The sequence below is a fragment of the Thermobia domestica genome, chromosome 8, assembly GCF_964235325.1.
Source record: "Thermobia domestica chromosome 8, izTheDome1.hap1.1, whole genome shotgun sequence".
NCBI classification, from domain to species: domain Eukaryota; kingdom Metazoa; phylum Arthropoda; class Insecta; order Zygentoma; family Lepismatidae; genus Thermobia; species Thermobia domestica.
The window spans coordinates 148270949-148296110 of NC_137461.1; the positions used below are offsets into that span (position 1 = coordinate 148270949).

The window sequence follows — 25162 nt, forward strand, 5'->3', positions numbered from 1 at the left end:
TATTCGGGAGAAGAATAGCAAACAAAAAGAAGCCAGTCAGACAGACAACTATTGCAACAAGACAATTGCTCAATTAAAAATAGAAAAGGTTGTGTAATACGCTGCTCACAAAACGAAACTTACACGCGGACGACAAATTTAATCGAAAAAGTATCCGTAAAATTCTCCAGGCCAAAGGACTGCAACAAGAGAGTGGCACTGCAAAACTGCACCGTCTAACATCAATTTACATCCAAATTCGTACAGAATACGGCACAAACAAACACAGCCTATCGCTGAGACTACCAAAGTTTCACAAACTTACGACGGTTGCTAAGTTAATCTGCTGAATCATGTGTGGCGGAAAATTGTACACTCTTAGTGGATAATTCATCATATTTAGAGCTTATTCCTATACGACAGTATGTAGCAGACATCCTGTTTAACAAGGAGCAGTGCGTATTTTGCCAGAAATAGAACTAAAATGGGGATCACGAAAAAAGGGAAAAGATGTTTCATGGAAAGGTCTAATGATATGTAACACTAGAACAACTGAATACCATTAAAGGAACACGTATTCGATAGGAAGATGAATCACTACTGTTACAGATTCAGGAAGTGGATCTCATAGCAGCCGAAATGAGTTATCACAACTTGTACCAGATCTTCGAGCTGAAATTGTTCATGGGAGAAACATAACTAGTGTTTTGGTTACTGAAGCAGCTTCATTGTTACTGTGAGCTTTTATTAATCACCATCGACAAACATCAGGTTTTTCGTGGCTACATTCCACGGCACAATTGCTACATTCCAAAAGCTCAGACTTCCCTCATCTCCTTTTTAGTTTATATCTATCCTTTTAGCTGCAAGTAATGCAGGCCCAAGTCTTAGGAAAACCCGTGTCTCCAAATTTTTAACGCAATATGTTTGGTCAGCTGATTTAGGTCTATTTCAAGACAGATGCTCCTAAGTATAACAGTCAGATATCTTACAAGCAGTACAGAATTAATAACTCTACTCAACCATACGGCCCACTTACCTTCATATATAGAAATATTTGAATTAGAAACAGCAATGTATGATTGTGTTTTCAAAAGCGGTGATGACCTCTAACCATCAGTCTTAAAACATTCATATATGTTCTCTTCCCTATTGATGGGATAATTTCAGAAAATGTGGTTATTACTTTCAATTAAAAGGGTAAATATAAACTGCATGAGAGATGAGGTAAATATGAGCTTTTGAAATGTAGCATTTCTGCCGTGAGCACCTACGAAGGAACTCACGCCTGTTGGTGGTGATTAAGAACAGCTCACAATAACAGTAAATCAGTTTCAATAACCAAATCACTTACTGACATACCTGCACAGAGTGAGAATTCAATGCATTTATCTTTAGGTGTATTTCTTCCATGAACAATTTCTGCTCGACGACCTGGTAAAATTTGTAGTACCTCATTTCGGCTGCTTGAGATAAATTCTTGAATCTGTAGCAGTAGTGATTCATCTTCCTTTCGAATACGTGTTCCTTTAATGGCACGTTCAGCTGCTCTAGTGCCACATGTCACTAGAGTTTCCCATGAATCATCCTTTCCTTTTTTTCGTGATCCCCATTTTAGTTCTATTTCTGGCAAAATACGCACTGCTCGTTGTTAAACAGGATGTCTGCTACATACTTTTGTATAGCAGTAAGCTATAATTATGGTGAATTATCCAACTAAGAATATACAATTTTCCGCCACACATGATTTAGCAGATTTACTTAACAACTTTGGTAGTAACTTTGTGAAACATTGGTAGTCTCAGCGATAAGCTGTGTTTGTGTGTGCCGTATTCTGTACGAATTTTGATGTAAATTGATGTTAAACGGTGCAGTTTTGCAGTGCCACTCTCTTGCCGCAGTCCTTTGACCTGGAGAATTTTACGGATCATTTTTTCGATGAAATTTGTCGTCCGTGTTTAAGTTTCGTTTTATGCGCAGTGTATTACACAGATTTTTCTATTTTTAATTGAGGAATTGTCTTGTTGCAATAGTTGTCTGTCTGACTGGCTTCTTTTTGTTTGCTATTCTTCTCCAGAATAACTGAGAACACGTGGATTTCAGGGTGGACGTGCTGCTATTATCAACTTACAGATAGACAAGAACACAAAGAATATAACGAATTGTTTATTATTACGGCAATTAAGAAACTACATATTACATACTATCTGAAGTGCGGTCATTAGTGTGCACATGTAATAAGAATACATGTCCTACGCAATAACTTCGAAAATTGTTTGATAACTTCAAGTATCAGCAGACATGTTTGGAAGTTGTATACAGTGTAGAATAGCAGAATAACACGTATTTTTAAAAGAACATAATGTAATCGACCGACAGTAAAATTATTGCTTTGAAATATCTTCTATTGTACCATGGACTAACAAACCATATAACCTTTCCTGGGGGATTTCTGTCATAATATAACGAATGGGAAAATCAATTAGAATAATTTCTATCACCTGTTTTCAAATGGAACATTGACACAAAGTCATACTCATACTTTCATGAAAATCAACTATTATGGACCATGTGAAGACTATAAAATACGTATTTAATCTGCTGCTATTTGGTGGATCAAGACGAAAATTTCAGTGTAAGTTGAACATAATATAGAACACATAAATACATTTTAGTTTTCACGTAGTTTGCAGTGTTGCCACTTTATAACTAAAAGGCTTGCGAGAAGGGACTTTTTAGGGAAATAGTCTTAAATATCAATCAATTAGTTTTCCTTTGTACACAGAAATGTCCCATTAAAGCGTAAATTGATAGCCTTCAATCGTACAAATCGATCGAGGTATAACTTGTTCCAGTGTTGCACTAACGGTCTAATCTACGACCATTTAAAGAGATCCCATCTATGTCTGTAAGTAAACACGGGTGCTAAAGGGTTAAGCGCCTCAGAACCCAGGTGTTGCATATATGTGTTACCCAACCACTTTTTTTATTCTAAGAACCATATGGAACATATCTATTATTGTAGCAAAAATTCCCCAGTGGGGGAAAGGAATTACCACCCCCTTGTCCCTTGGTCTATGTGCATTTATATGCATATCTGTTAGGAATATGCTTTACGCTCAGTACAAAACTTCGTTATTTTATCTGGAAGTACGTTGTAATTGTTGTAGACGACATATCAATATTACATTATAAAAACGAACATGCATATATGCAGACAAGAATTGAAGTTTGATCATGAAACAGCTTTCACCGCTATATTAAATAATTTCTCCTGTTACTTAGTACTTAAAATGATAAACTGTCATTTATCAGAACTACATACCACAGTTAAGTTGACCCCCCCCCAAAAAAAATAGCAAAAATTAAAATATCGTATTGTACCTACCGTAATACATTATATCAAAAGTGAAGATGTTTTATTTATTTTTGGAAATACGGAGACAGCATGATACAAAATGTAATTTTGTGGATGCCAAAAAATACCACATCATGTCTGATATAAATGATATAAATTGTTGCCACATATGAGACAAAGGCGTCCTTTACAAGTGTTATTATCGATGGATGGTACAGTATATACAAGGGCAGTTTTAGTCTATATTATGTACGTCATGTATCGTTGGGTACGTACACTTCACGTACACAGGAAGCATAATGCATGACACAAAGAAAGTATCTGTTTTATATTGAGCATTGTCTTATTAATTGGAAAAGTTGAAAATTTATTAGTCAGGAACACTGTGAATACAATATGGAATGAAAATGTCAATAAACTTCAAAAGTTTTATTTTGTTCATAATATAGGTTATATTTATATTTATATACTGAATATTATATTTATAACTGGTTATATTTATATACTGAAGTCTCTAAGCTTCCTAATTTTTCAATCGTTCGTTGTCGTGTATCATTAGTTCGAGTTATGATGCAACTTTTCTGTAGATCTAATATAAATAAAATAAAGAGTTTGTTTGTCTGTGTGTGTGTCTTTGTGTCTGTCTCTGTGCAGCCTAGCGACCAGATGAGTGGACCGAGAGTTACTAAATTCGAGTCACAGGTTCCTTGGCCCCAAACCAAGACGAAAAGTTGTTTTCAATTTTCCTACCAGGGACCGGGGCATGTAAAAGTAGTAGAAATGACCGATATTAGTGCCAAATTCATAGCTTTTGCGGTCGCTGAGATCAATGGTGAAACTTCGATCGCAATAACTTCCATATTTACCCCATTCGGCTGCGGGCCTCGGTCACGGAGAAGGGATACCGATACATGTAAAAATCATCCAAAATGCCCGATATTAGTTTCAAATCCATAGTTTTCGCGGTCGCTGAGATGAATGGTGACACTCCCACAGGCGTTGATTTCCAAATACAGCTCTCATAAGAAGAATGAGTATTTCAGCTAGTATAAAATATAATGTAAGCATATGATAAACTGATTTTTTCCTGTCTCTCATGTAGCGTATGCCCGATAACATCATTAAAACCACAGACAAAAATGGAATTATATCTTCTTAAAGAACGTAAAGAAGATCCGCAGCAATTGGAAAATGATCTGAAAAATATCAAAGAATGGCTTAGAAAGGAACCGCACATGCCACAGGATATAGGTAAGGTAATTTAATATATTTGATATTTTATTTTAAAATATTTAGTTTATTTTACCTAAATACTTCGTAAATATTCGTTTACCGGTATGTAAATATTCACTTTTATTTTTTATTTTATTTTCATTAAGTTCATAACTAAATATGTATGTCCCTTTATGAATTTTTCCGGTATTATATACAGAATGCGTAATATTGAAATTAGGTAACGACTGAGTTATAGATGATTCAACGGAGATGAATCAATCCGTGTTTTAGTGCTTTCTGTGTGTTAGGTTTTGAATACTTCCTTATGTAAGACATATTCTTTTTCGCTCTTATTTAATTGTTATGAATATGTAAAAAAAAAATAAACTCAGCAACTCAGCTTAGGAACAACAATAATTTTCAGTTAAAACACTGGAATTAGCTACGACATTGGTGATATCGGTTTTGGATCACCTTACATCACCTTAATTGTTCAGAAGAACTGAATATGTTTTCATTTATTCATCACTATTGTTTCATTAATTGTATCAAACTGCATTATCTAAATACAGAATAGGGATTGGCTAAATACAGAACAACTTTGGTATATATATATATATATATATATATATATATATATATATATATATATATATATATATATATACATGCGTATTAGCAGCTACAGCAATTCCAAATCCATCATTCAAGATATTTACTAAATAATTAAGTATATCTTATAATCTCGTTTTAGGGTTTGAAAGCGTTTGTTACCTTTAATATTTACAGTTATATTTATAAACTTTTAAGGGAAAGAACCGACAAATACGGAATTAGTATTTGGGAATCGTTCTCACCAAGTAGTAAAAAGATTAAAACGTTCGACAGTTTTATAATACCTAACATTTGACACGTTTTGCCAAAGTTTTTGTATCGTATAGAAGACAATCTTTTTTTTTTTTTGCGATTCCTCTAAAGCACTGTTTATTTCATTTTTTTTTTTTTTTTTTTGAGTACGGTACAGTATTACTATGTTTGTCCAATTTTCTCATGTTCTTTATTAATGTTAGTTTGCCATTTCAATAATTTGGTCTACTCATTTGCAGTGCTTCGTGGTTGAAATTACTTTTTTAGTACTATATTTAATGAAAATATTCAGACTTTATTTTCTAAAGTATAACACAGTAAATGATTATATTGTTGTGTATTAAATTCGTAGTTCATATTGTGCTATAGATTTGTTACATTTTATAACTGTTTCAGCACATACTGAGTTTTTTTGCACAAAGACTTTGGGTAGACTTATTTAGCATTATAATTGAGACATTGTTTATTAGATTGGCCTTTAGTAGTAATTTTGGTGCTGCTGTTTAGAAATACTACTAATTCATACTTTGATTTAGATGGTAGTGATGTTGAATTTATAAAGGAGACATAAAATATGAGTCGAACCTTATAATTTACATACTAACTCAATCATAAAGTTTTGCAGTACAGACAATTAACTTTCACACAATCGATCAGTTTCAATTTCAATCATATTTCAATGAACTGCATATAATTTCTTTATAATTTAACATTACTATTTTCTTCATGTTTGATATGATGCTTACACTTACCTATTTCCTTCCGTGCAACGCGCACTTTCATGACCTGTTTCCCTTCTATACAAACAGCTTTCTTTTGCCGACAGGGCAATGTTTGCATACCAGTTCGTATATTTCCAACATACAAATAACTTTTTTAGTTTTTTTATTTCCTGGTTATATATAAAGAATAGACAGCACAAGAGACAGATTGCGGTTTGTTTAAATTCAAAGCAAGCAATTTTACCCTAATACAGTAATTAGAATTTACAGTTAATGAAAACTGGATTTTTATATGCTACCGACATTGAGGGTTGTAGTCTTAGAAACATAAAGTACTTAAGTATGTCTAATCCTGCGCAAAAATTGGACTTATAAATGAAAATGTGGTAATGAAACTTCATGAAGTAAATTTTTAATGTTTTATGTCTTTAGCATAGTAGAGAATGCTCATCACGAAATATTTATGATAAATTATTTCATTATGATCCCTACATGTTTGACGACACAAAGAAGGCAACCAGGGATTCAAGTTTAATTGGAAACTCATTATACCTAGACCTGGTCTGATGCTGAAAGCTAAGAGAAAATTTAGTCATCACGGAACATTAGTTACTTCCAATTGTCTGGGACCAAAGGTTTATATTGTAGGAAATATTTTCCCACTCTAACGCGTTGGCCGTGGTGACAAATTTTCCGAAATTGCAATTCGATTGCGACATTTAACACTATACAGCTATCGTCATACGACTGATATTGTACAAACGGTCTGTTCTAGATATTTGTTCCATATATTAGCTCTACAGATTTTATGTATATTCCCCTCGATGTCATCGTCCCCCCTCTTCTAAACTTGTATTCCATCTCACTACTCTTGTCATGTCATATCCAAAATGTTATAACTTTTCTCTATAGCAGTTATGTTAGGAAGTTATGTACTACTTCCGTTTATGCACCTACACCAAATAACCGGCAAACTTAAACTCAACCTTGTCTAACATCGGAGATATTTGCCTCTTTACACTGCAAACGTCAACGTATTTTGTTCTCATGGATTTGTTCTCTGAATTAATAACAGTAATCTACACAAATGATTGGTGCTATTAATTCAGAGACTTTATATTGGAGTTTATTGTGATTGGCCATAGATACTCAAAATACGTCTTAAGGTATTATATGTTAGGGCCTATTTATATTCTTTCACTCTTGTTACTGGCTCAGAGAATTGGTAAGAGCTAAGTCTAATTAGGTAGAATTACGAAACCTTCTATTTAATCGAGAGGCCTTGAATACATTTAGAAAGCGTAGACATGTTTAAATCTCAGTTTTTTTAAAAAACATTAATAGTTCACTCCATTTTAGAAAAAGCTGAAGAGAATTGAAGAGAAAATAACATAACTTCTTTCTCTATTTTTCACTCTGATGCCACGTTTTCTCTGTTAACGAGCTCTCTGAAACATATATCTGGCAGTATAAATACTGTATCTCAGACATTGGTTATCGTGTACTCACGATACAACAACCTAATATGGTGTTATTGGAAACAAGGAAAAATGTGAGATGTTTTATTTGAAATTTTTAGAAAGCTCTATTCAGATTTTAAAAGAACACACAAAAAGTGTACAAAGAGAGAACCCAGAAAGATCCAAGGAATCATAAATGTTCTAAAACAATATTTGGTCTATGTGACTTCCGTAAAATTAAACAGAAAGAGATAAGAGAAATTTAAGTAACAGTTAGACGATGAGAACAGCTTTCGGCATTTTGAATAGTGCCGAAAAACTTGACTTGAATTCTTCTTTTAGATTGATACAAACAATATCTTCACATTGGAAACCGATTGTTTACTATTAAAGTGTTGAATTTGTGGGTTCTTCAAAATATTGACGTATTTTAAAACCTTGGTATTCACAATCCATTGTCTATAACATGGGTAAATGTTTGTTAATGTTTTCAGTAGAAGATGAATGCGATCTTCAAGGAATGGTCTCCGGATTCAAGAATAAATCCATCCGCATTTGAACATTTTGATATTTATTCACCTGAAATTCAGCATTAGAAGTTTATTTATTACTATAATACATATCCAATAAATCTTAAATTATTTAAAATTTCATTTCTTTATTTCGTTTATTTTGACATTAGTACACAACAATAGACGTTTTAGAAAGTACTGGAGGTCATTTCATTCTTATGGTAGTGGATTACAGGTACCGCCAGAGGAGCCACGTCTGTCCAAGTACTATATCAAACACATTACATTATTATCTACGAGATAGAATTAAATTTCATTGTGATAATTATGCCTCCAAAAATGTATCCTTATGGGTTGGATACATAGTAACACTTTTCAATGTCGGATATAGCTAGAGTCAAATTTTAAAAAAGGAAACATTAAGTGTAAGTGCAAAAGTTTCAAAGATTCTGATAAAGGGATATATATATATATATATATATATATAGCAATACATCATCATATGCATCAGTTCTTAAAGGACACAACGCCTGTAAAAAGTCGCAGAAAAAAGAACCAACTCAGAGGCGCACTCTAAGTATCATTTATAAGTACGATAATATGTAACCAAAGAGAAAACACCATCCGAATAGGAAAGAACAGCATATGATCAATGGCTAGCAGCTACAATTAATCACATTTTCTAATAGATGATGGGTTTGGAAACAACGTACAAATGCCAGTACATGCTCTAAGAGCAAGAGTAGCATATAAACGACCGTATGAGCACTAACTAGCTGATGATAAATGACTTTGTGTTATCATCCAAGATAAGACATGGATCTTTTTTGTCTGATTCAACCAGGCTCGTGTGATTTGCTACCGTCCTACCTGTATCATGCACATTGGATTCGCGTGCTAGAAAATTTTCCCCAAGAGTCTATAGTAGAGGTGAGTTTCTGTCCTTTTGCAGCCTTCCTATATAGAATGATATCCAATGTAAAGATTAGAGATGCAAAAAAGCCGGCTTTTTTGAATCGATGTTTTTTTTTCACATAAAAAGCCGGCTTTTTTGGGAAAAAAACGAGAATTTTGGAAATTTTGCCTTTTTTCATTTTCATGATTTTTCTATATAAATAGCTTTCTTATAGTATGTTCTATAGTTAGATAAGAATTCCATGACCTAAATGCCATATTTCGCTCTGATATTCACCATCAAGATGGATGGAGCACATATTTTACGAATTAAAGCTAAGATGAAGAATGTAGTATTTGAGGACAATTTTAGAGGCTATTTAACTTTATTTTAACTTTTGAGTTATCGACATTTTTTTTTCTTTTCTAGATCGTTTTAGTTTGTCATCTGTGTTTCATTTCTAAGAGCTTAGTACTCTTAGCATCTAGCGCAAAAGTTAAACTTATGTTTTTCTATATATTCGTCAAAGCGTACGTTTTTCAATATATCCGTCAAACTGTACTTAAACATTTCTGTTATACTGTAGCTGTGCAATGATTTAGCAATAATTTTCCGGATACAATCTTGAATACCAATTTACACAAATAATCAGTAGCGGATTTAGAAAAGTTCTTTGGGAGGCGTTTCTCTGATTGTTGCGTTTTCTAAAATGTCCTAATTTTATTTGAGAGGTGCTTGAAGTTTATAGGTACAGGCATAACTAATATTTCGTTTCGTTTATATGTTTAGCAACAATCTTCCAGATACAACCTTGAAGATCATTTTATACTGAGAATCAGTGGCGGATTTAGAAAAGTATTTTGGGAGGGATTTTTCTTACTAATGTTTAGTTTTTCTGAACATTCGTAATTTTTATTTGACGGGAGCTTAAAATTTATGAGTAAAGGTATAACTAATAGATATTTCCTTTGTTTTAGACATTCCGTAACTTTGGGGAACAGGCTTCAGTCCGAAAGACCAACCCCCTAACCTTCGCGAAACCGTCACTGCTGGTAATTAGTAATAATAACGATTTAAAAACAATAAGAAAGGAAGTCGGCCAACTCACAGTACACGCACTATTTCTACATTCACAGATGGAGTGAAGAAAAGCTTTGTCAGTATGGTCGAATGCTGGGTTGAATCCCGGACTTCCCGATAGAAGCGCAAAGGCTAACCACACAGTCATGTTTGTTGTGCAGTTGTATTTAGCTTAACTCAAATATATTCCGTAGTCCTTTTTTGGAAGGGGGGAATTCCGTAATGATATGTTGAATCCCTCTTGTTAAAAATTCAGAAAACTTGAGAATTGGGTAAACCGTGATGGTGGTTATATAAAACTTAACTGTAGAATTTCAAGAATATACAGAACCAAAAGTTCTAGATGTGCAGCCTTTAAGTGTATCATATAAATCTAAGTTCTTCTCTTATGTTTTATTTTAATTTTATTTTGTTTCAAAAAGAGGGCATGGAATATTTTGAAGTAAAAATACTACATACAATTTTGTTAGTTATTTGTGTATTTTTTAAAAGAAGTGTTTACTTTTGAAAGGGTTGTCTGGTTTACACCAGCTTTTTTTATTATTATTATTAATGGGTTTAAACCAAAAAATAAAAAGAACGAAAAATGCGAATCGTGTGAACTTTGTGGTGACGTTTTCACATATCAAACCATCTGCATTAGTTTTATTTCCTTTTCAGCTTTTAATCAAGGTGTCCCATGTTCAATTCTCGGTCGAATCACAACCCTTCTTTCATGCGTAAACCAAGTAGCGGTTCGGATGTCACTTTAAGGGTCTTCACTACAGCGAAATTAAACTACCGCTAATTTTAGAGTTTTTCTGTAATATCTTCAAAACAAATAAAAATATTCGAAAAGCAGAAACGTAGTGAAATAGACAATACGATTTTGCACGTGATATCTTTACCACAATTCACCTATCTGCTTTTGGTATGCCGCTATTTACAGAACCAGCAAAAAATGCTAAACCTATTTACAGTTGCAAATCGAAAGCAGATAGATAAGTTATGATAACGGTATCACATAAAAAATCACATTGTTTAGTACGTTTCTGCTTTTTAAATATTTATATTTTTTTTTGAAAATATTACAGAACAACTCTAAAATTAGCGGTAGTTTAATTTCGCTGTAGTGAAGACTTTTAAGCGAAAGTATTCTCCTTGATAACCTCGGTATTACGTAAGGATGTTAAGCCTAAACACACGAAACTAAATCAAATTGTATATTTTTGCATGCCTGAATGCCTGTTGTTTTATAAAGAAGCCAACGTTGCTTAAATATATTGATAGCAATTGGCAAAATTTATGGATTGCCTACGTAGCTTCCAACATTAGATTGGATTGGAGTTTCAATGATATCTACATACTAAATTTGTAATTTAATACCTCAGTTTTAGCGTACTGATTATGATACGTTGTCCTTTAAATTTTACATGCAAATCAATAACAGGATTTTCCCGTTATTGCTTTACGTTTAAAGTAATGACGGGATAATCCCGATGGCTAGGGCGGTAGTTTCTCAATTTAAGATATTTACTGACCAGACTTCTTTAAGCTTATGGGACCCCTTCCAACATAACCGCGTTTTTGCATAATAACACCAAGGCGAAACAAACTTCTTTCTGTGCAGGGGCAGATCCAGGGGGGATCGGGGCGATCGCCCCCCAGAAGAAGAAACTTTATTGTTTTTTATGTATAAATAAAATCCATTCCAGAGATTGGAGCCCTTAAAAGTAGCATTATGGCAACCCACCGCCCCCCCAGAAGTCGGTCCTGGATCCGCCCCTGTTTCTGTGAATATGTAATATAAATACATAAAGCAAAATATCTAAATCAAAAAACCTGGTTTAAAGCCAAAAAAATCTGGTTTAAACTCCCCCCCCCCCAAAACGGGTTTTTGGCATTTTCAAAAACAACCCTGCTTACCTTACCAATCCTGCTTACTTTTGTATATAGGAGGTTAAAAAATTCTTATTATATACATTGATTAATCCTTTGGAATTCATAATGTAAATATGTTGAAGTAAAATTGTTTGAAATATCTTTTCGAAATTCATGGTTTATTTTCGAGGTTTTATATTATTATCTGCATCAACCATTAATTAAATGACTTTTTGTTATAGAGAAGCGAAACAAAGTCTGCTTTATCAATTTAAAGCAGAATTTTGAAAAAAGCCCAAAATTTCCCAAGCAAAAAAGCGAAGCAGAAAAAACCGAGTTTTTTTTCCAAAGAAGCCGGTTTTTTTCTCCAGCCCTTGCATCTCTAGTAAAGATACATCTCATCTCAGATTATATGTTCCGCTATCATGCCACTGATTTCTATGGCAATGAGGTTTCCAACCTGCACATCCACCAAAATAAGGCCAACAGTTACATTGAAAACGGTGGGCTATATGGCGTATAACAAGAGACAATATCAAGGTATCCCATTAATATATATCCGTGTTAAATTGCCAAATACGTCGCTCTTGGACTTTTGTGTCTTTTATGTATTAAAGCGGTGCATCACAAATTGCTGAGCCAATACACTTAAAGGAGTTGGGAAATCAACCAAGAACGAGTGTACTAAACTGGATCACGCTGTGGTGATTAGAAGCCCTCTTCAATGAATTCGCCGATGTCGTCAAATTGTTCATCTCAGAACCAACATATTGAAGATGGTCGGTGGTGAAAAAAGAATTGTATAACCTAGTGCAGGAGGGTAAAAATCACTACCATAAAGTAGAAATTACCCTCTGTTTAAACTATTAATATATGAAGATATAACTCACAGTTTCACAGGTTTTCACATAGAAAAATGCCACCATATTTCTTCTTACCGTCTGGCACAGAGAGCAACATGCCTAGTACAGAAAATGAATATACCACCCGGATATTGGCTTCAAACAAATATAAATTATAGATGTTTTAGTAACAAAGTTTCTGTAGAGCTTATTTAAAAATCAAGCGTAAGTGATGTCTGCAAAATCCTTTGGTGTAATTGGCGTTTTTCTAGATACTCCAAGGTAACTAGTTAATGTAATTATACTCTCACGTTTTACCATTACTTAATCATAATATATTTTGTGTAATATTTTTTTCCTTAGAAGATGCTTTTCTGCTAAATTTTCTAAGGCAGTCGAAATATAGCTTACAGAGAACAAAAGAGAAATTGGATAAACACTTCACATTTAGAGGAGCTCTGCCAGAATTCTTTGCATCAAGAGATCCACATTCACCTGCAATTAAAAAATGTATAGAACATCTGTAAGTATAAAGTAATTTGATATATTCCGTTGTTAAAATAAGTCATATAAAGGTATGAAATAAACTTAAGTACGTCAAATTTAGCCGTGTACATTAAGCCACCATCCTATTTGCATATTTGGCGTTCCGATGAGAAAAAGGAAGAAGTGTGAATGTTTCACTTAGTGGTCTCTATAATTAAGAAATTACGTCAGTGTTAGTAGATTCATATATAGTAAACCTAAACAGAGTTTTAAATGCATTCACGCTATATAGGTTTAACGGAGAACGCTGTATAGTTTAAACGGGACTGGAGTCGACATTTAATATGTGTATTCGATAGAATACTTGAATGTTTATGGAAACTCTGTTGAAAAATAGAGCAAAAATAGTAGTTTTCAGATGCAGATAAATAATCATTTACTTTGGTGTTTGTCTTTTAACCAATCGAAGATTACTTTCTGAATGGCCCTAGTTTAGTGAATCATATAAAATGGCCTTTTCACTAGGATGTAATTATTTTAAAATTAGTCAACATCTTTTCGAGGACGCAGATACTGATAACGTCAATTTATAAGAGGAAGAACCAACACAGTTCATTGAAGAAGAAGAAGATGCTTTTGAAGATGATATGGAGTCAAATGAACAAGATGGTATTGTTGGCAGTGTAAGCTCCGAATTTCTTGTCAAGTCTAAAAGATTCTTCTACAGATGTCTCACAAGAGGAGATTGTTACTTGTACAAGAAAGACAGAAAATAGTGTGTTTAATGAACTATCTGGTTCTTCGCAGATATCTTGTTCAACAATGTGTACCGACAATAAGTATGCTTCTCTGTTGTCTATAAAGAGGAAAAGAAGTAGATCTAAGTCAGAGAGTGCCTACTTAGAAGAAAACTACTATTTTACTCTAAACCTTACAATCCCGTAATTTTTCAACTCAGGATGTAAATTTATAGATAATGAAGTCATTATTGGACAACAACTAGGCCCTTCAGAATGACTTAAATGTGCAACAAAAACATAGAGAAGTGACTGTATCTATTAGAGAAGCTAGAAAGTATACAACTGAGCTGAACTGCAGATCATTGTGCTTCATTTACAAATCCTTGACATTATTATTCATTGCATTAATCTAACATGGAAATAGCTCACCACAGAGAAAACTTTCGGTTGAATTTTGGCTGCATAAATAATTTTGATATGATAGAAATACGAGCTTCTGTTGACCTTTCTTTTTCTTGAGGTAAACAAGACCATGACATCCTTTTACATAAAAGCTTGATTTTCACAGGAAAAAAAGTTTGTGAATTTACGTTAAAAATTCCGTGTGAACTCTTCGACTGAAAAATTAACACACTTTACATTTAGTGCATGTCAAAATTTTACTTTTCTAAATATTGTATTTATACAATCACAATCAATTATTACTATTGTACTACTATGAGTTTTAATTTAGAATTTTACTTTGAAATAAAACACAAACATTTGATTTGCTGGATGGCAAAGCAAACTGTAAGGATAGGTAGAGCTAAGTAATTATGTTAGGAAGTGGTTTAAAATGTTTGGTGTAATTGTTCAGAAGTGTTGGTAAGGTACTTTACTTCTTGTCGATGACTAACAAGATTGTAAGTTCCACGATCTAATTAGGGCCGTCTTTTCTCCCAAACTAACTTCTCAACGCAATTACCGACTTGTCTCTTCTCCGATGAAAATCTGCGCTTCTGTCTGATGAAAAAATGCGTTCTTCCACGAAAGATCACTGCAGTGTGGTTTCAGTTCTAAGTCATTTCCTGGGCTCCACTTACATTCCTCTTTTTCTTTCCAAATATGGAAATCGGCGTGCTAGAGGACATCTCCCATATTCCACATGATGATTGATGTCACAGAATTTCATCTTGGGAAGTTGTGAACCTCTGAAGGTAATGTCCTCATCAAACCTCACTTGATGGTGATGAACCCGATGAAATTTTGATGTTGAATCAAAAATCGAAAATGAACCCCTGACTGCTCAAATGAGAACACGGAAGACGTAGACCTCCGTATAATATATCTTCCATATTGTTGAACGCGGAAACAACCTTTAAATTCATAATTCAGCATTTCTCAATATGACGATGATGGAAACAAAAATAAAGGAAATATAAGGGATAAATTAGAAGTTTGCTTTAACGTGACAAAGTTTAATGAAGTTAGGAAAAAATAATACAGAATGCTCTGCGAGCTTTGAGACTATAACGTCATAATTTTAAAAAATAAAGTTTAATAAAGATTTTCTTGAATTAAGGTCCCGATGAGAATCAAGTTCGGGAATTCCAAGATAACATCCTCAACACTATCAGTACTTTTATAAGGTAATTTATGAAACCATACCTACCCAAGTATTATGCCATTAGAGAGATTCAATTTAATTTGCAATTGACTAAAATTTGATGACAGTCAACACAATCAGAATGAAAGGCCATTGATCCCTTCACACACATTAATTGGTTCTGGTACTAATTCATTTTCTTTTCTATAACACATTATAACCATCTTGTGAAATTACTGAAGATGAACTGGTACTTGGTTTACGTGCAAAATGCAAGTTTCGAATGTATATTCTCAACAAACTAGATAAATATGGTATTAAGCTACCGTATACGAAGCGGCAATTGATTTTACTTTCTTAATGGTATATCGTACGTTGGAAAGGAAATCCAAAAGGTAACAAAGCATTACCTGTTTTGTCGAAGAATTGGCAATACCTATTGTAACACCCTACATACGTGTAAATCTGTATTTGTAAACAATAAAACGTGTTTCTTATTTGTAAACAAAACCACATTCTCTCTTACTACAACTACTAGCAGGGCAAGAAAAGGACAAGCAGAGTCACCTTCATTAAGTCATGTGACAGAAGAGGAACACTAGTAAAACCACTATCCACAAGAGGGTATAAAACAAGTCTGGGAAATCTTTTTCAGCATCAGATTCAGATAGCCATCCCTCTATCCTATCTTGCCTAGAGCTCTGAGAGATCTAACCCAACAGAAGCCTCTTAAGTTGTCGGAAGCTCGGATATCTTGCCCACGTGGCTTGCCTGAAACTCTGTGGGAACTCAGTTCCTCTCTTGCTTGCTTGAAGCACTGGGAGATCCTAAACCGCAACCACCTACCTTGCCTGGAGCTCTGTGATTTCCATGCCTGCTTAGCTTACTTGGATCTCTGCGGGACCTCAACTTCTCTTTGCTTGCCTGAAGTACTGAGAATTTCTAAATCGTTGCCACTTAGCTTGTCAGTAGCTATTTGGTATCCTTCCCTTAGCTACCTGGGCCTTGGATCATCTATTTACTCTATCTACATAAAAGAACTTCGCACTGGTGTTGAGACTAATAAACTGACTTTTTATGTTATGTTTTTATATAACAAAACTTTTATAATAAAAGGTTGTTGGAGAGAAACGAATCCTGTGTGCTAAATTATTCTACCAAATACTTTATGAGAGTAATTTTACACTATTTCAACATATTTCAATATTGCAACTGGCAATTGGTATACCAGTTTTCCATTGATGAAGATGTTAAACGATTTCCTGCCAAAAATTGTATTGACAGCCCAGGGGTGTAGCTACGGAGGTTCCCATCGGGACGAGGCCCCCAAATGATTCCCTGCCCCCCATAATGACCAGATGTTAAAACATCATCGTGAGATTACCTCGCTTCAGTCATTTAAAAATAACAAAGTTTACATAATTAATAATTTACGGTAAAATAGTATAGAACAATAGTATTTTACCATACCGATCACAAAATAGTATAGTATTTCTTCCTTATAGCGATCCGTAAATAGTATAGTATTCTTTTTGTGACAGCAGATTACACAATTTGCGGCGATTTGTATTCGACAGTTTGAAGACAAACGTTTGGCAAGGTACTATAATTTCTACCATAAAACAATGGTACTAAACTAAATTGTAAGTACATTATATTATTTATATGTTGTAAGTAGTGTTTAAGAAAACTTTTTTCTTATCAAATGGAAAATTTGGTGAAAAACAACGTTTTTATATTGTTTTTCAGTTTGGAGTTCATTCGCTTTTTTAAAATGCTATTTCGTGTAAAACAGGAAGTGAGATAAAGCTGTTAATAAAATAATTATGTCTTTTTAGTCAAGAATAATAAATAAACATTTTTTGCCAGAAAATCGTAAATAAATTAAGTGCAAATTCAAAGAAAATCAGTCTTATGTATAAAAGTAACCAAGAAAGTTCTGTCGCGTTTTGTGGAGGTCTGCGAATATTGGCCCTCACATCGTGAGTTGAATGTGAATGGAGATAGGGCGAAAGTCAGTTCTTGGTGTTTATATATCCAACATACTACCTGGTTGTGGCAGTTAAGTTACACCGTGAACTTGCGTAAGGACAGAGTAAACATGGAACCACCACAGAGCGTCATGGGGCGTGTATGCTGTACGAGTTCAAACTGGGGTCAAACGCCGCAGCAGTGTGGCGGAAGATATGCCAGGTCTTTGGTGAGAGTGTCGTGACTGAGCGGACAGTGCAGCGGTGATAATAGGTTTAAGGACGATGACGAGACACTCGAAGACACACCACTTGCCGGAAGACCAAGACACGTACAAAATGTAGATCTTCAGACAGCAATTGAGCCGAGCAATTGCCAGGCATGTGAGGAACTGCACTACCCTAATGCCGTAAAGGACGCCAACACCTAGTGGCCAACTTGCATTAAATGTCGATAGTCGCTATAGCGACGCGTCCAAGAATTGCCACTAGTGTCCCAATGGCGGCAGAGTTTCGTCGAGTCGAAACATCTATCTCTAGTCGGGGTTTTGAAGCTACCACCGCGTAGCAGCGAGAACTTCGTTTTGGTCTGCGCTCCTTAGATTCTTCGCGGAGAATTGCGAAGGGACCAACACTATCGCCAGTCATGGGCATGCGACTATTATTATACATTATTTTTTCCTGACGAATTGCTCCTAAAGTGAGCTCCGAGGGTCAAGAATAACTTCCGCCTCAACATCATGAAGTGAAAAATCTTGAGGTAAGTGCGATAATTGTATGAATGTAGATGACAAGTGTTGTCGATTATTAGAAAGTGAGTATGAAAGCACTATGAAATAAAGTAAATAGACACACGTCATTTTGTTACATAATTACATGTCGAACACATTTTATCTAATCCCAAACAGTTATCGTCGTATATACACGGTTATAGGACCACACTGATTGACCAAATTAAAACGTTCTTAACGATTTATCCCTTTACAAGCGACGTTTCCTCCATCACCTTCGTAGCGAAGTAGGAAGAGAACTCGCCTAGTAATTATAAGGTTGATGATTCGAGTCCCCATGGGGGAATTTTTTGAGACTTTTTTAATTTTTTTTTGATTCAACTTAATGTAAAGAAAACACACATATAGGAGATTTAACATATTTTGGGGGAGTAATTTTGTGGTTCATTGGCGTTTTGTCGAATCTCTGTTGCTGGTGGTATAATTTTCAAAACGGAAGAAGGGCTACCGGGGATCGTCGTTACGGCGCCGCCAATGTTTGGCGAGATGTCGCTAATTGCCCATTTGTGGTTCAAGGACGCTTACGGCATGGGGACACTTCAGTGTGAGTGGCGAAACCATTCGTCAGAACCTTCATCAACTGAGGAAACACTAGAAGTTGAGTCGATGGGTCCCACATAACTTGACTCTGGGTCAAAAGGCAACGCAAGCAGACACCTGTGTTTCTTAGCTGTTTCGTCTGAGAAAGGAGCCATTTCTGGACAGGGTGTTGTCATGTGATGAAGCACTGAGTACTGTCAGCAGTTGAGCCGTGTTCAAGAAAAACTCAAAACTCTGGAGCCAGTACTTCTGAATCCCAAAGGGGTCCTTATGTTACAGGGCAACGCTAAGCCCCACGTGGCTAGGATATCCGGGACACCATTTTACGCCTTGGATAGGAACCACTATTGCATCCGATATTGCCAGCGATAGAACTTTCTTGGTTACCTTTATAGATAGGTTCTGTGTATTGAAATAGTCATTCACAAAGGTATAATGTTTGGTCCGGGGCAGTAGTTTATTGGTTAAACATAATAAAAACTACCTGTAATATAATTTATGACAAAAATTAATAATAATAACAATAATAAGCTAAAAACAGTGTTTTTAGTTTTCCGGAAGGAAACCAATATTTTCCAGTTTTATTCGGGCTTCAAATACACAAGCTGCAACACATTTATTTTTGTAGATTATGCCAAAATTGACGGTCCGCTCCTACAGAAACCTGCTGGCTACATCCCTATGGCAGCCTCATCTATGAATGAGCCAGCAACACTGTCACAAAGCAAAAAGAAAATAGTTATGAGTACTACAATCGAATGAATGGTAGTGGAGATGTTTATGATAAACTCTGTGAAACATACTCCTGAAGTAGAGAATGGAATAGTACTAGTTTGTTGTTGCATTTTGTAGAACTAAAATAAAACTGGCATCAATACGTATACAATTCAGCGTCACAATGACAACAAATGGATGCAAAGGAGTAGATTGCTATTTCTGTGAAATTTAAGAGAACACTTACAAAAACCATTCATGTTACGCTGATTACAGACAAAAAAAAAAAAAAAAAAAAAACTTTCCTCCAAATCTTCGTCTGAAAGTTGAAGAGGTTCTCAGAATTAGGGATGCGTCAGGAATACCAGGATCCGAATGATCACTAGCCTCAGCAGCTCCTATTCGTATTGCTCGTAAAAGATGGTGTAAATTATATTCGTCAAGTCTGGACAAAATATACGCAGTGAGGTGCTTACAATGCTAAATTTTTATATGTTCACAACATCAGAACACTGTGTTTAACAATTGTCAGTAAAGCGAATACCACAGACTTCTGAAGCTATTGAGAAATATAATTTACTGACATTTTTTCTTCGGTGCTTATAAATATTATAAGTCTGACTTATTTGAGATAAAAATTCCATATTAATAGCAAATAGAATATTTTCCACTATATTACTAATAAATACAACGTTACTAAATAAAGATTAAAATATAGAAAGGTATTTTTCATACACATTTTTCCTCTAAATATATTTATTGTTATCCAAAAATACAGTGGAAAAAGTAACAGAAAAAATTTCACTTTTCAGTAATGAGTTTCTTTCAAAAGAATATACGAGGAGAAGTCAAAAATAAACGGACTCGAGAAAAGGTACATTTATTCTAACGATAGAAAACTGAAACACACATTATTTTTCTACGTAATCTCCCTGCACTTCAACACAATTTTCCGAACGTTTCACAAGTTTTTTTGTTTTTCGGCGAAACAAAAGTTTTTCGGTTGCACCTGTAACCAATTTTGCACCGCATCAAAGACTTTTGCATCGATTGCAGGTTTCAGTTTAGTTCGCAACATATCACAATAGTTTTCACTGTTCACAATTTCGCCTCTTGGCGTGAAATGAACGGCTATGAAACCTTACATGTTCCAAAATAGTGTTAGCGTAATCTTACCAGCTAATGATTGACGTTTAAATTTCTTAAATTCCATTCGTAAATTTCTTGCTTCGCGATAAACATATGTCACCATACTACGCTTGCATTCGAGGAATAATTTCCGCAGACTTAACACCTTCCACAAACAAAAAGCAAATCTCTGCCCTTATTTCCTCCATGATGCAAATCGATAATGGAGCTGCCATATTTAACGGTCTGCGATATTCCAACGACTAGCGAGGAAATAAGAGTAACGCGTTGCATAGAATTGTTGAAGACGACGCTAATTCAGCGCTGGATACTGCCAGTAATACCAAAGCCTAGTGCCACAAATTGCAAAAGTCCCTTTACCTTTCGACTTCTTCTCGTATTTAGCTAAAGATACATAATGAATATCCATAGATTATGTATTTATACATTAATTGAATAATATTTATTTAAGAACAGTAAAATATTCTCTGAATGAAAATTCACTCATCCCAGTAATAACAGGTAAAAAAATCACTCTGGTATTCCAGAGTTAGAAAATATTAACATCAGATGAGTTGTAATTGCACATCGTACAACGAGATAGTTATTAGTACGTGCCTAAGCAAATGAATAATGGAAAAGTAAGCATCATGCGGTGCATCAATGTGTCCCCATCTTTTGCGGTTCATGGACTTGAGTTCATATACCTGCTTCAATAATGTTATTTTTAGAATTTGGAAGCTCAAGTTATATTTTTAATGCACATTCTTTTCTGAAATATTTCTTGGAAAATTCATATTCCGTGTGAATGGTTTTATTTCAGTGTCTTACATAGACTCTTTCCAGACTGTAATGTTACATTACAGTTGAGGTAATGAAATTTTTCTTTGGATGGACCCAATATTTTTTGAACGTACTGTGTACTGTAGATTTTTCAATACATATTTTTCGGTCAATGTAGTAAATTCATTTGTTCTTTACTTAAATCAAAATCAATGTGGAAGCTTCGCACTAATCTAGTAGGATTATATTTCGGGGAATAATATCTTTATTCATACATTATTTTAATGTAGACCCTATATATAGGTATTTCAAACGGATGAGTATTGAGATTATACACTTTAATGCTATACGAAAAAATAGGCCCGCAATCGGATAGAAATTCTTGAAATTATCCACCAATCTGATATTGGGCAGAATAATTTAGACCCCTTCGTCTCTCTGAGATTCCCATATCCTCCCAAAATCCGGTTTCATCCAGTTTTTACTAATTTTTATTCGCTTTATATTTTCCGCCACCAAAACTATTTGTTTTGATTGGAACTACCTCCGACGCTCTAGTATTAAGGCGCGCTTTTGTCACTTCTCAATCTGGAAAGCATCAAACAACACGCTAGTTGGCTTCGGATAAATATTTTTGATTCTTTCACGAGAAAGCAGTAACATTCAGGTAAAATGTTTTTAGTTATGAAATAAACAGTAAGAAAACCCTTTGAGAGTCTTGACTGAGCGAAATTTCACTCTAAAACAGTCAAAAATTCTAAAATAAGATATTTCAAGTCAAGGACGCCATGATTGCATCTACAGGTAGCTATGGATAGTAATTGTATCGGGGCGTATTAATTTGCGGCTTTAAGTGATTTTGAAATTAAGATTCAGTGAATTAAAACATTTAGAATATTCTTTTTACCTTTCAAATTCGTGTAGGGTATGATAATTCTGTCCACTTATAACTCTGCATATGTAGCATATGTGATTTTTCAAAAAATCATTATTATTAACATGGCGGTATTTGTAGGCTTCTTTGTAGATAAGCTGAATTTCATAATGACAGTGCAAGCTAGAACAGGGACTCTCCCTTATTCCTAAATTGACCAAAGCACAAACGGAAATGGGTTGAATGATTTTTGTGAGGGTTCTTTTCCCATCAGGAAAGAAACCTATCTTTCTTTTCATTCATAGTAATTGGAAAATATGATTTAATTAGTAGGAGGGCCATTGGGCTCTGATTATTACTTTCTTTTCCATAGTGCATAGAGCCGGTTTAGGACGGTAAAATACAGTAGTTTGTTTGATTTATCTACAATTGAACTGTGTGATAAGATGATTTAACTGGTGTAGTGATATGTATTAATATTTGCTTTCTTAGTTTATGTGTAATGTAGCTTGTATGTGTGTATAATTTAGAAATTTGACAGTAGAAGTGATGTGTGAATCAAAGTGTGATTTATTTCTTTATGGACAGTGTATTGTTTAATTAGACATCTCTTGTAGTCAGTTTAAAGGGATAAATCAATCCGCAACTCAAATTTATAGTAGCACTGTGCCTTAATTACTTAGTAGATTACTTATAGTTAGCGATGACATAATACAAAATTTATTTAATAGTGCAAAGTTAGTTATAGTACCATTCATGCCACCTCGTGTTGGGTTGGAAACTATTCGCCGCTAGGTTTTTGTTACTCCGATACTTAATGATCTGGCCAACATGAAAATGATCATTCTTTAGCAATTAATCATGAGTAAATATTAGCTCTGGCCCATATGAATAGGTATTTACATGATTTACGTTGTAAATTAACTTTCCTGGAAAGCACAGTTATTTGTACAGTCCAATAACTAAATTATTGTTAATAGTAAACCTTTAGGTTTTCCCTTAACTTGAAGTTTGTCTATATGGCTCTATTTTCTTGTCAGGATGCACTTAAATTCTCTCTTTCCGTTGCTTACTGTGAAAGTTCGCATTGTTGACATTTGCAAAAATATAATTGCATGTAGTTAATAATATTGAATTCTCGATGCATACGAAATAATTCGAAGCCGTAAAGTGAAATATATTATGATTTGTTTTGAAAGAATCTGATATTAGTTCATACATTCTCACGCGTATCGGTTAACGTACTATAGTAATCTGCTGATTTTAATATATATACGTATATATAGTAGGACTGCTTCGAACAGTACGGGCGTAATTGTAGAGTATAGGGTGTCTGAAAATAAATAGACGCTAAGGAAAAGGGAACAAAAACATATATGACAGTAATGATAATATTAATGATATATGTATATATGGTAGTGAGTATGAATAAATAATAGAACACAAGTGCATATATGTGCCCAGTGGTAAATTTTGCAACAAGGTATTGGTTGTGTTTATATAATGATAATACATTAGTACATTAACCATTACGTTCAAATATTCTGTGAGGAGAGTGTTTTGTGGAAAAAGAATGAATTGTATTTTCACTTTGTGGCTTGGCATATGATAGGAAACATACTAACTGATCATCCGAACTGACGATACAAATAATTGTCATATAACAAATGATTCCGGATATTTTCCAGTTAAGCACAGAATATAATAACCGTTTGCAGAATTGATACAATTTAAAATTACGCGTTCAGTTTATATTTGCTATACTACTCTGCAACTTATTTTTTTCTTTTTCCTACGTCACCTGGTCAACCTAATTCACTACTGTCCGCAGAGGTGACGAACTGCATAGCATCTGATAATATAGAAAATTTATTTCAATAGAATCTCGTTTTTACGTACCAAAGTATCGATCCTTCCCTCTAAATATCTTCATTTTTCTTAGTTTTGAACTAGGTAGTGATTGAAATTAAATGACACCTCAAGGCCAACCTTGCGGATTTGGGAGCTACTAGTAAGATTTAGCAGACAACTTACTGGTATAACATTTATTTTATTTATTTTTTTTAATTTTGGTAAATCCCTGTTAGGATTTTTCTATTTATTGAGTTTAGTCTAGTTTTCCATACTTTACTCGTAACTCTTCTCAGTTTCTGAGGGGTAGGATAATTTTTTTAGAAATTCTAAATTAGAGACTACACCAACCTTCCGGCTGGACCGCCGTAATCTGAGTGAATTGGGGACGGTAACCGTTAATAATTAATCATTCAACAGGGCTTATTCCTTGTGAGATGGTTGCTTAGAAGGCACGGACTGGTACTTAAGCACTCAGAGACCCCGTTAGGCTACATATTTGGTAGGCCACCTTTCTCGGCATATGAAAGCATATTTGGCAGTGGATGGTAGTGTGTCTAAATTAGACCACTTATCTTTGTAGGTTTAGTGTCCTAGCTTATTCCTTTGGCATCGCTTTGCTTTTCCTTTCTCTTTTCTATCTATCCCTGTATTCTCTTTTTCAAGATATTTTTATTTTTAACCTCCCCCCAGTTTTGAACTTGACAATTATCAACCATTTAACATATATCACTTGAGCTTGACTTATCAGCTTGCGAATGGCGCAAGACACGATTCGTGGAGGTATTCCTTGATGTGGAATATTGGGGATACTTTTCGCACTCATATTTCGACCCACTGCAATAGAGAGCAATGGTTCAGTACACGATAAAATGTTTCCTTTTTCATTATTCGTTCGGAATTCCCCTTC

At 34.4% G+C, this 25162-nt stretch overlaps 1 protein-coding gene across 1 annotated transcript in view; it reads left to right on the forward strand.

Moving 5' to 3' along the window:
- The window catches only part of LOC145693271 (retinol-binding protein pinta-like), a 95011-nt gene that overhangs the window by 22973 nt on the left and 46876 nt on the right, over nt 1-25162 (forward strand). The window contains exons 2-3 of the mRNA XM_081769115.1: nt 4440-4588; nt 13154-13313. Of these exons, the coding sequence (XP_081625241.1) occupies nt 4477-4588; nt 13154-13313 (272 nt within the window). The 5' untranslated portion in view covers nt 4440-4476. The remainder of the gene's footprint in view (nt 1-4439; nt 4589-13153; nt 13314-25162) is intronic.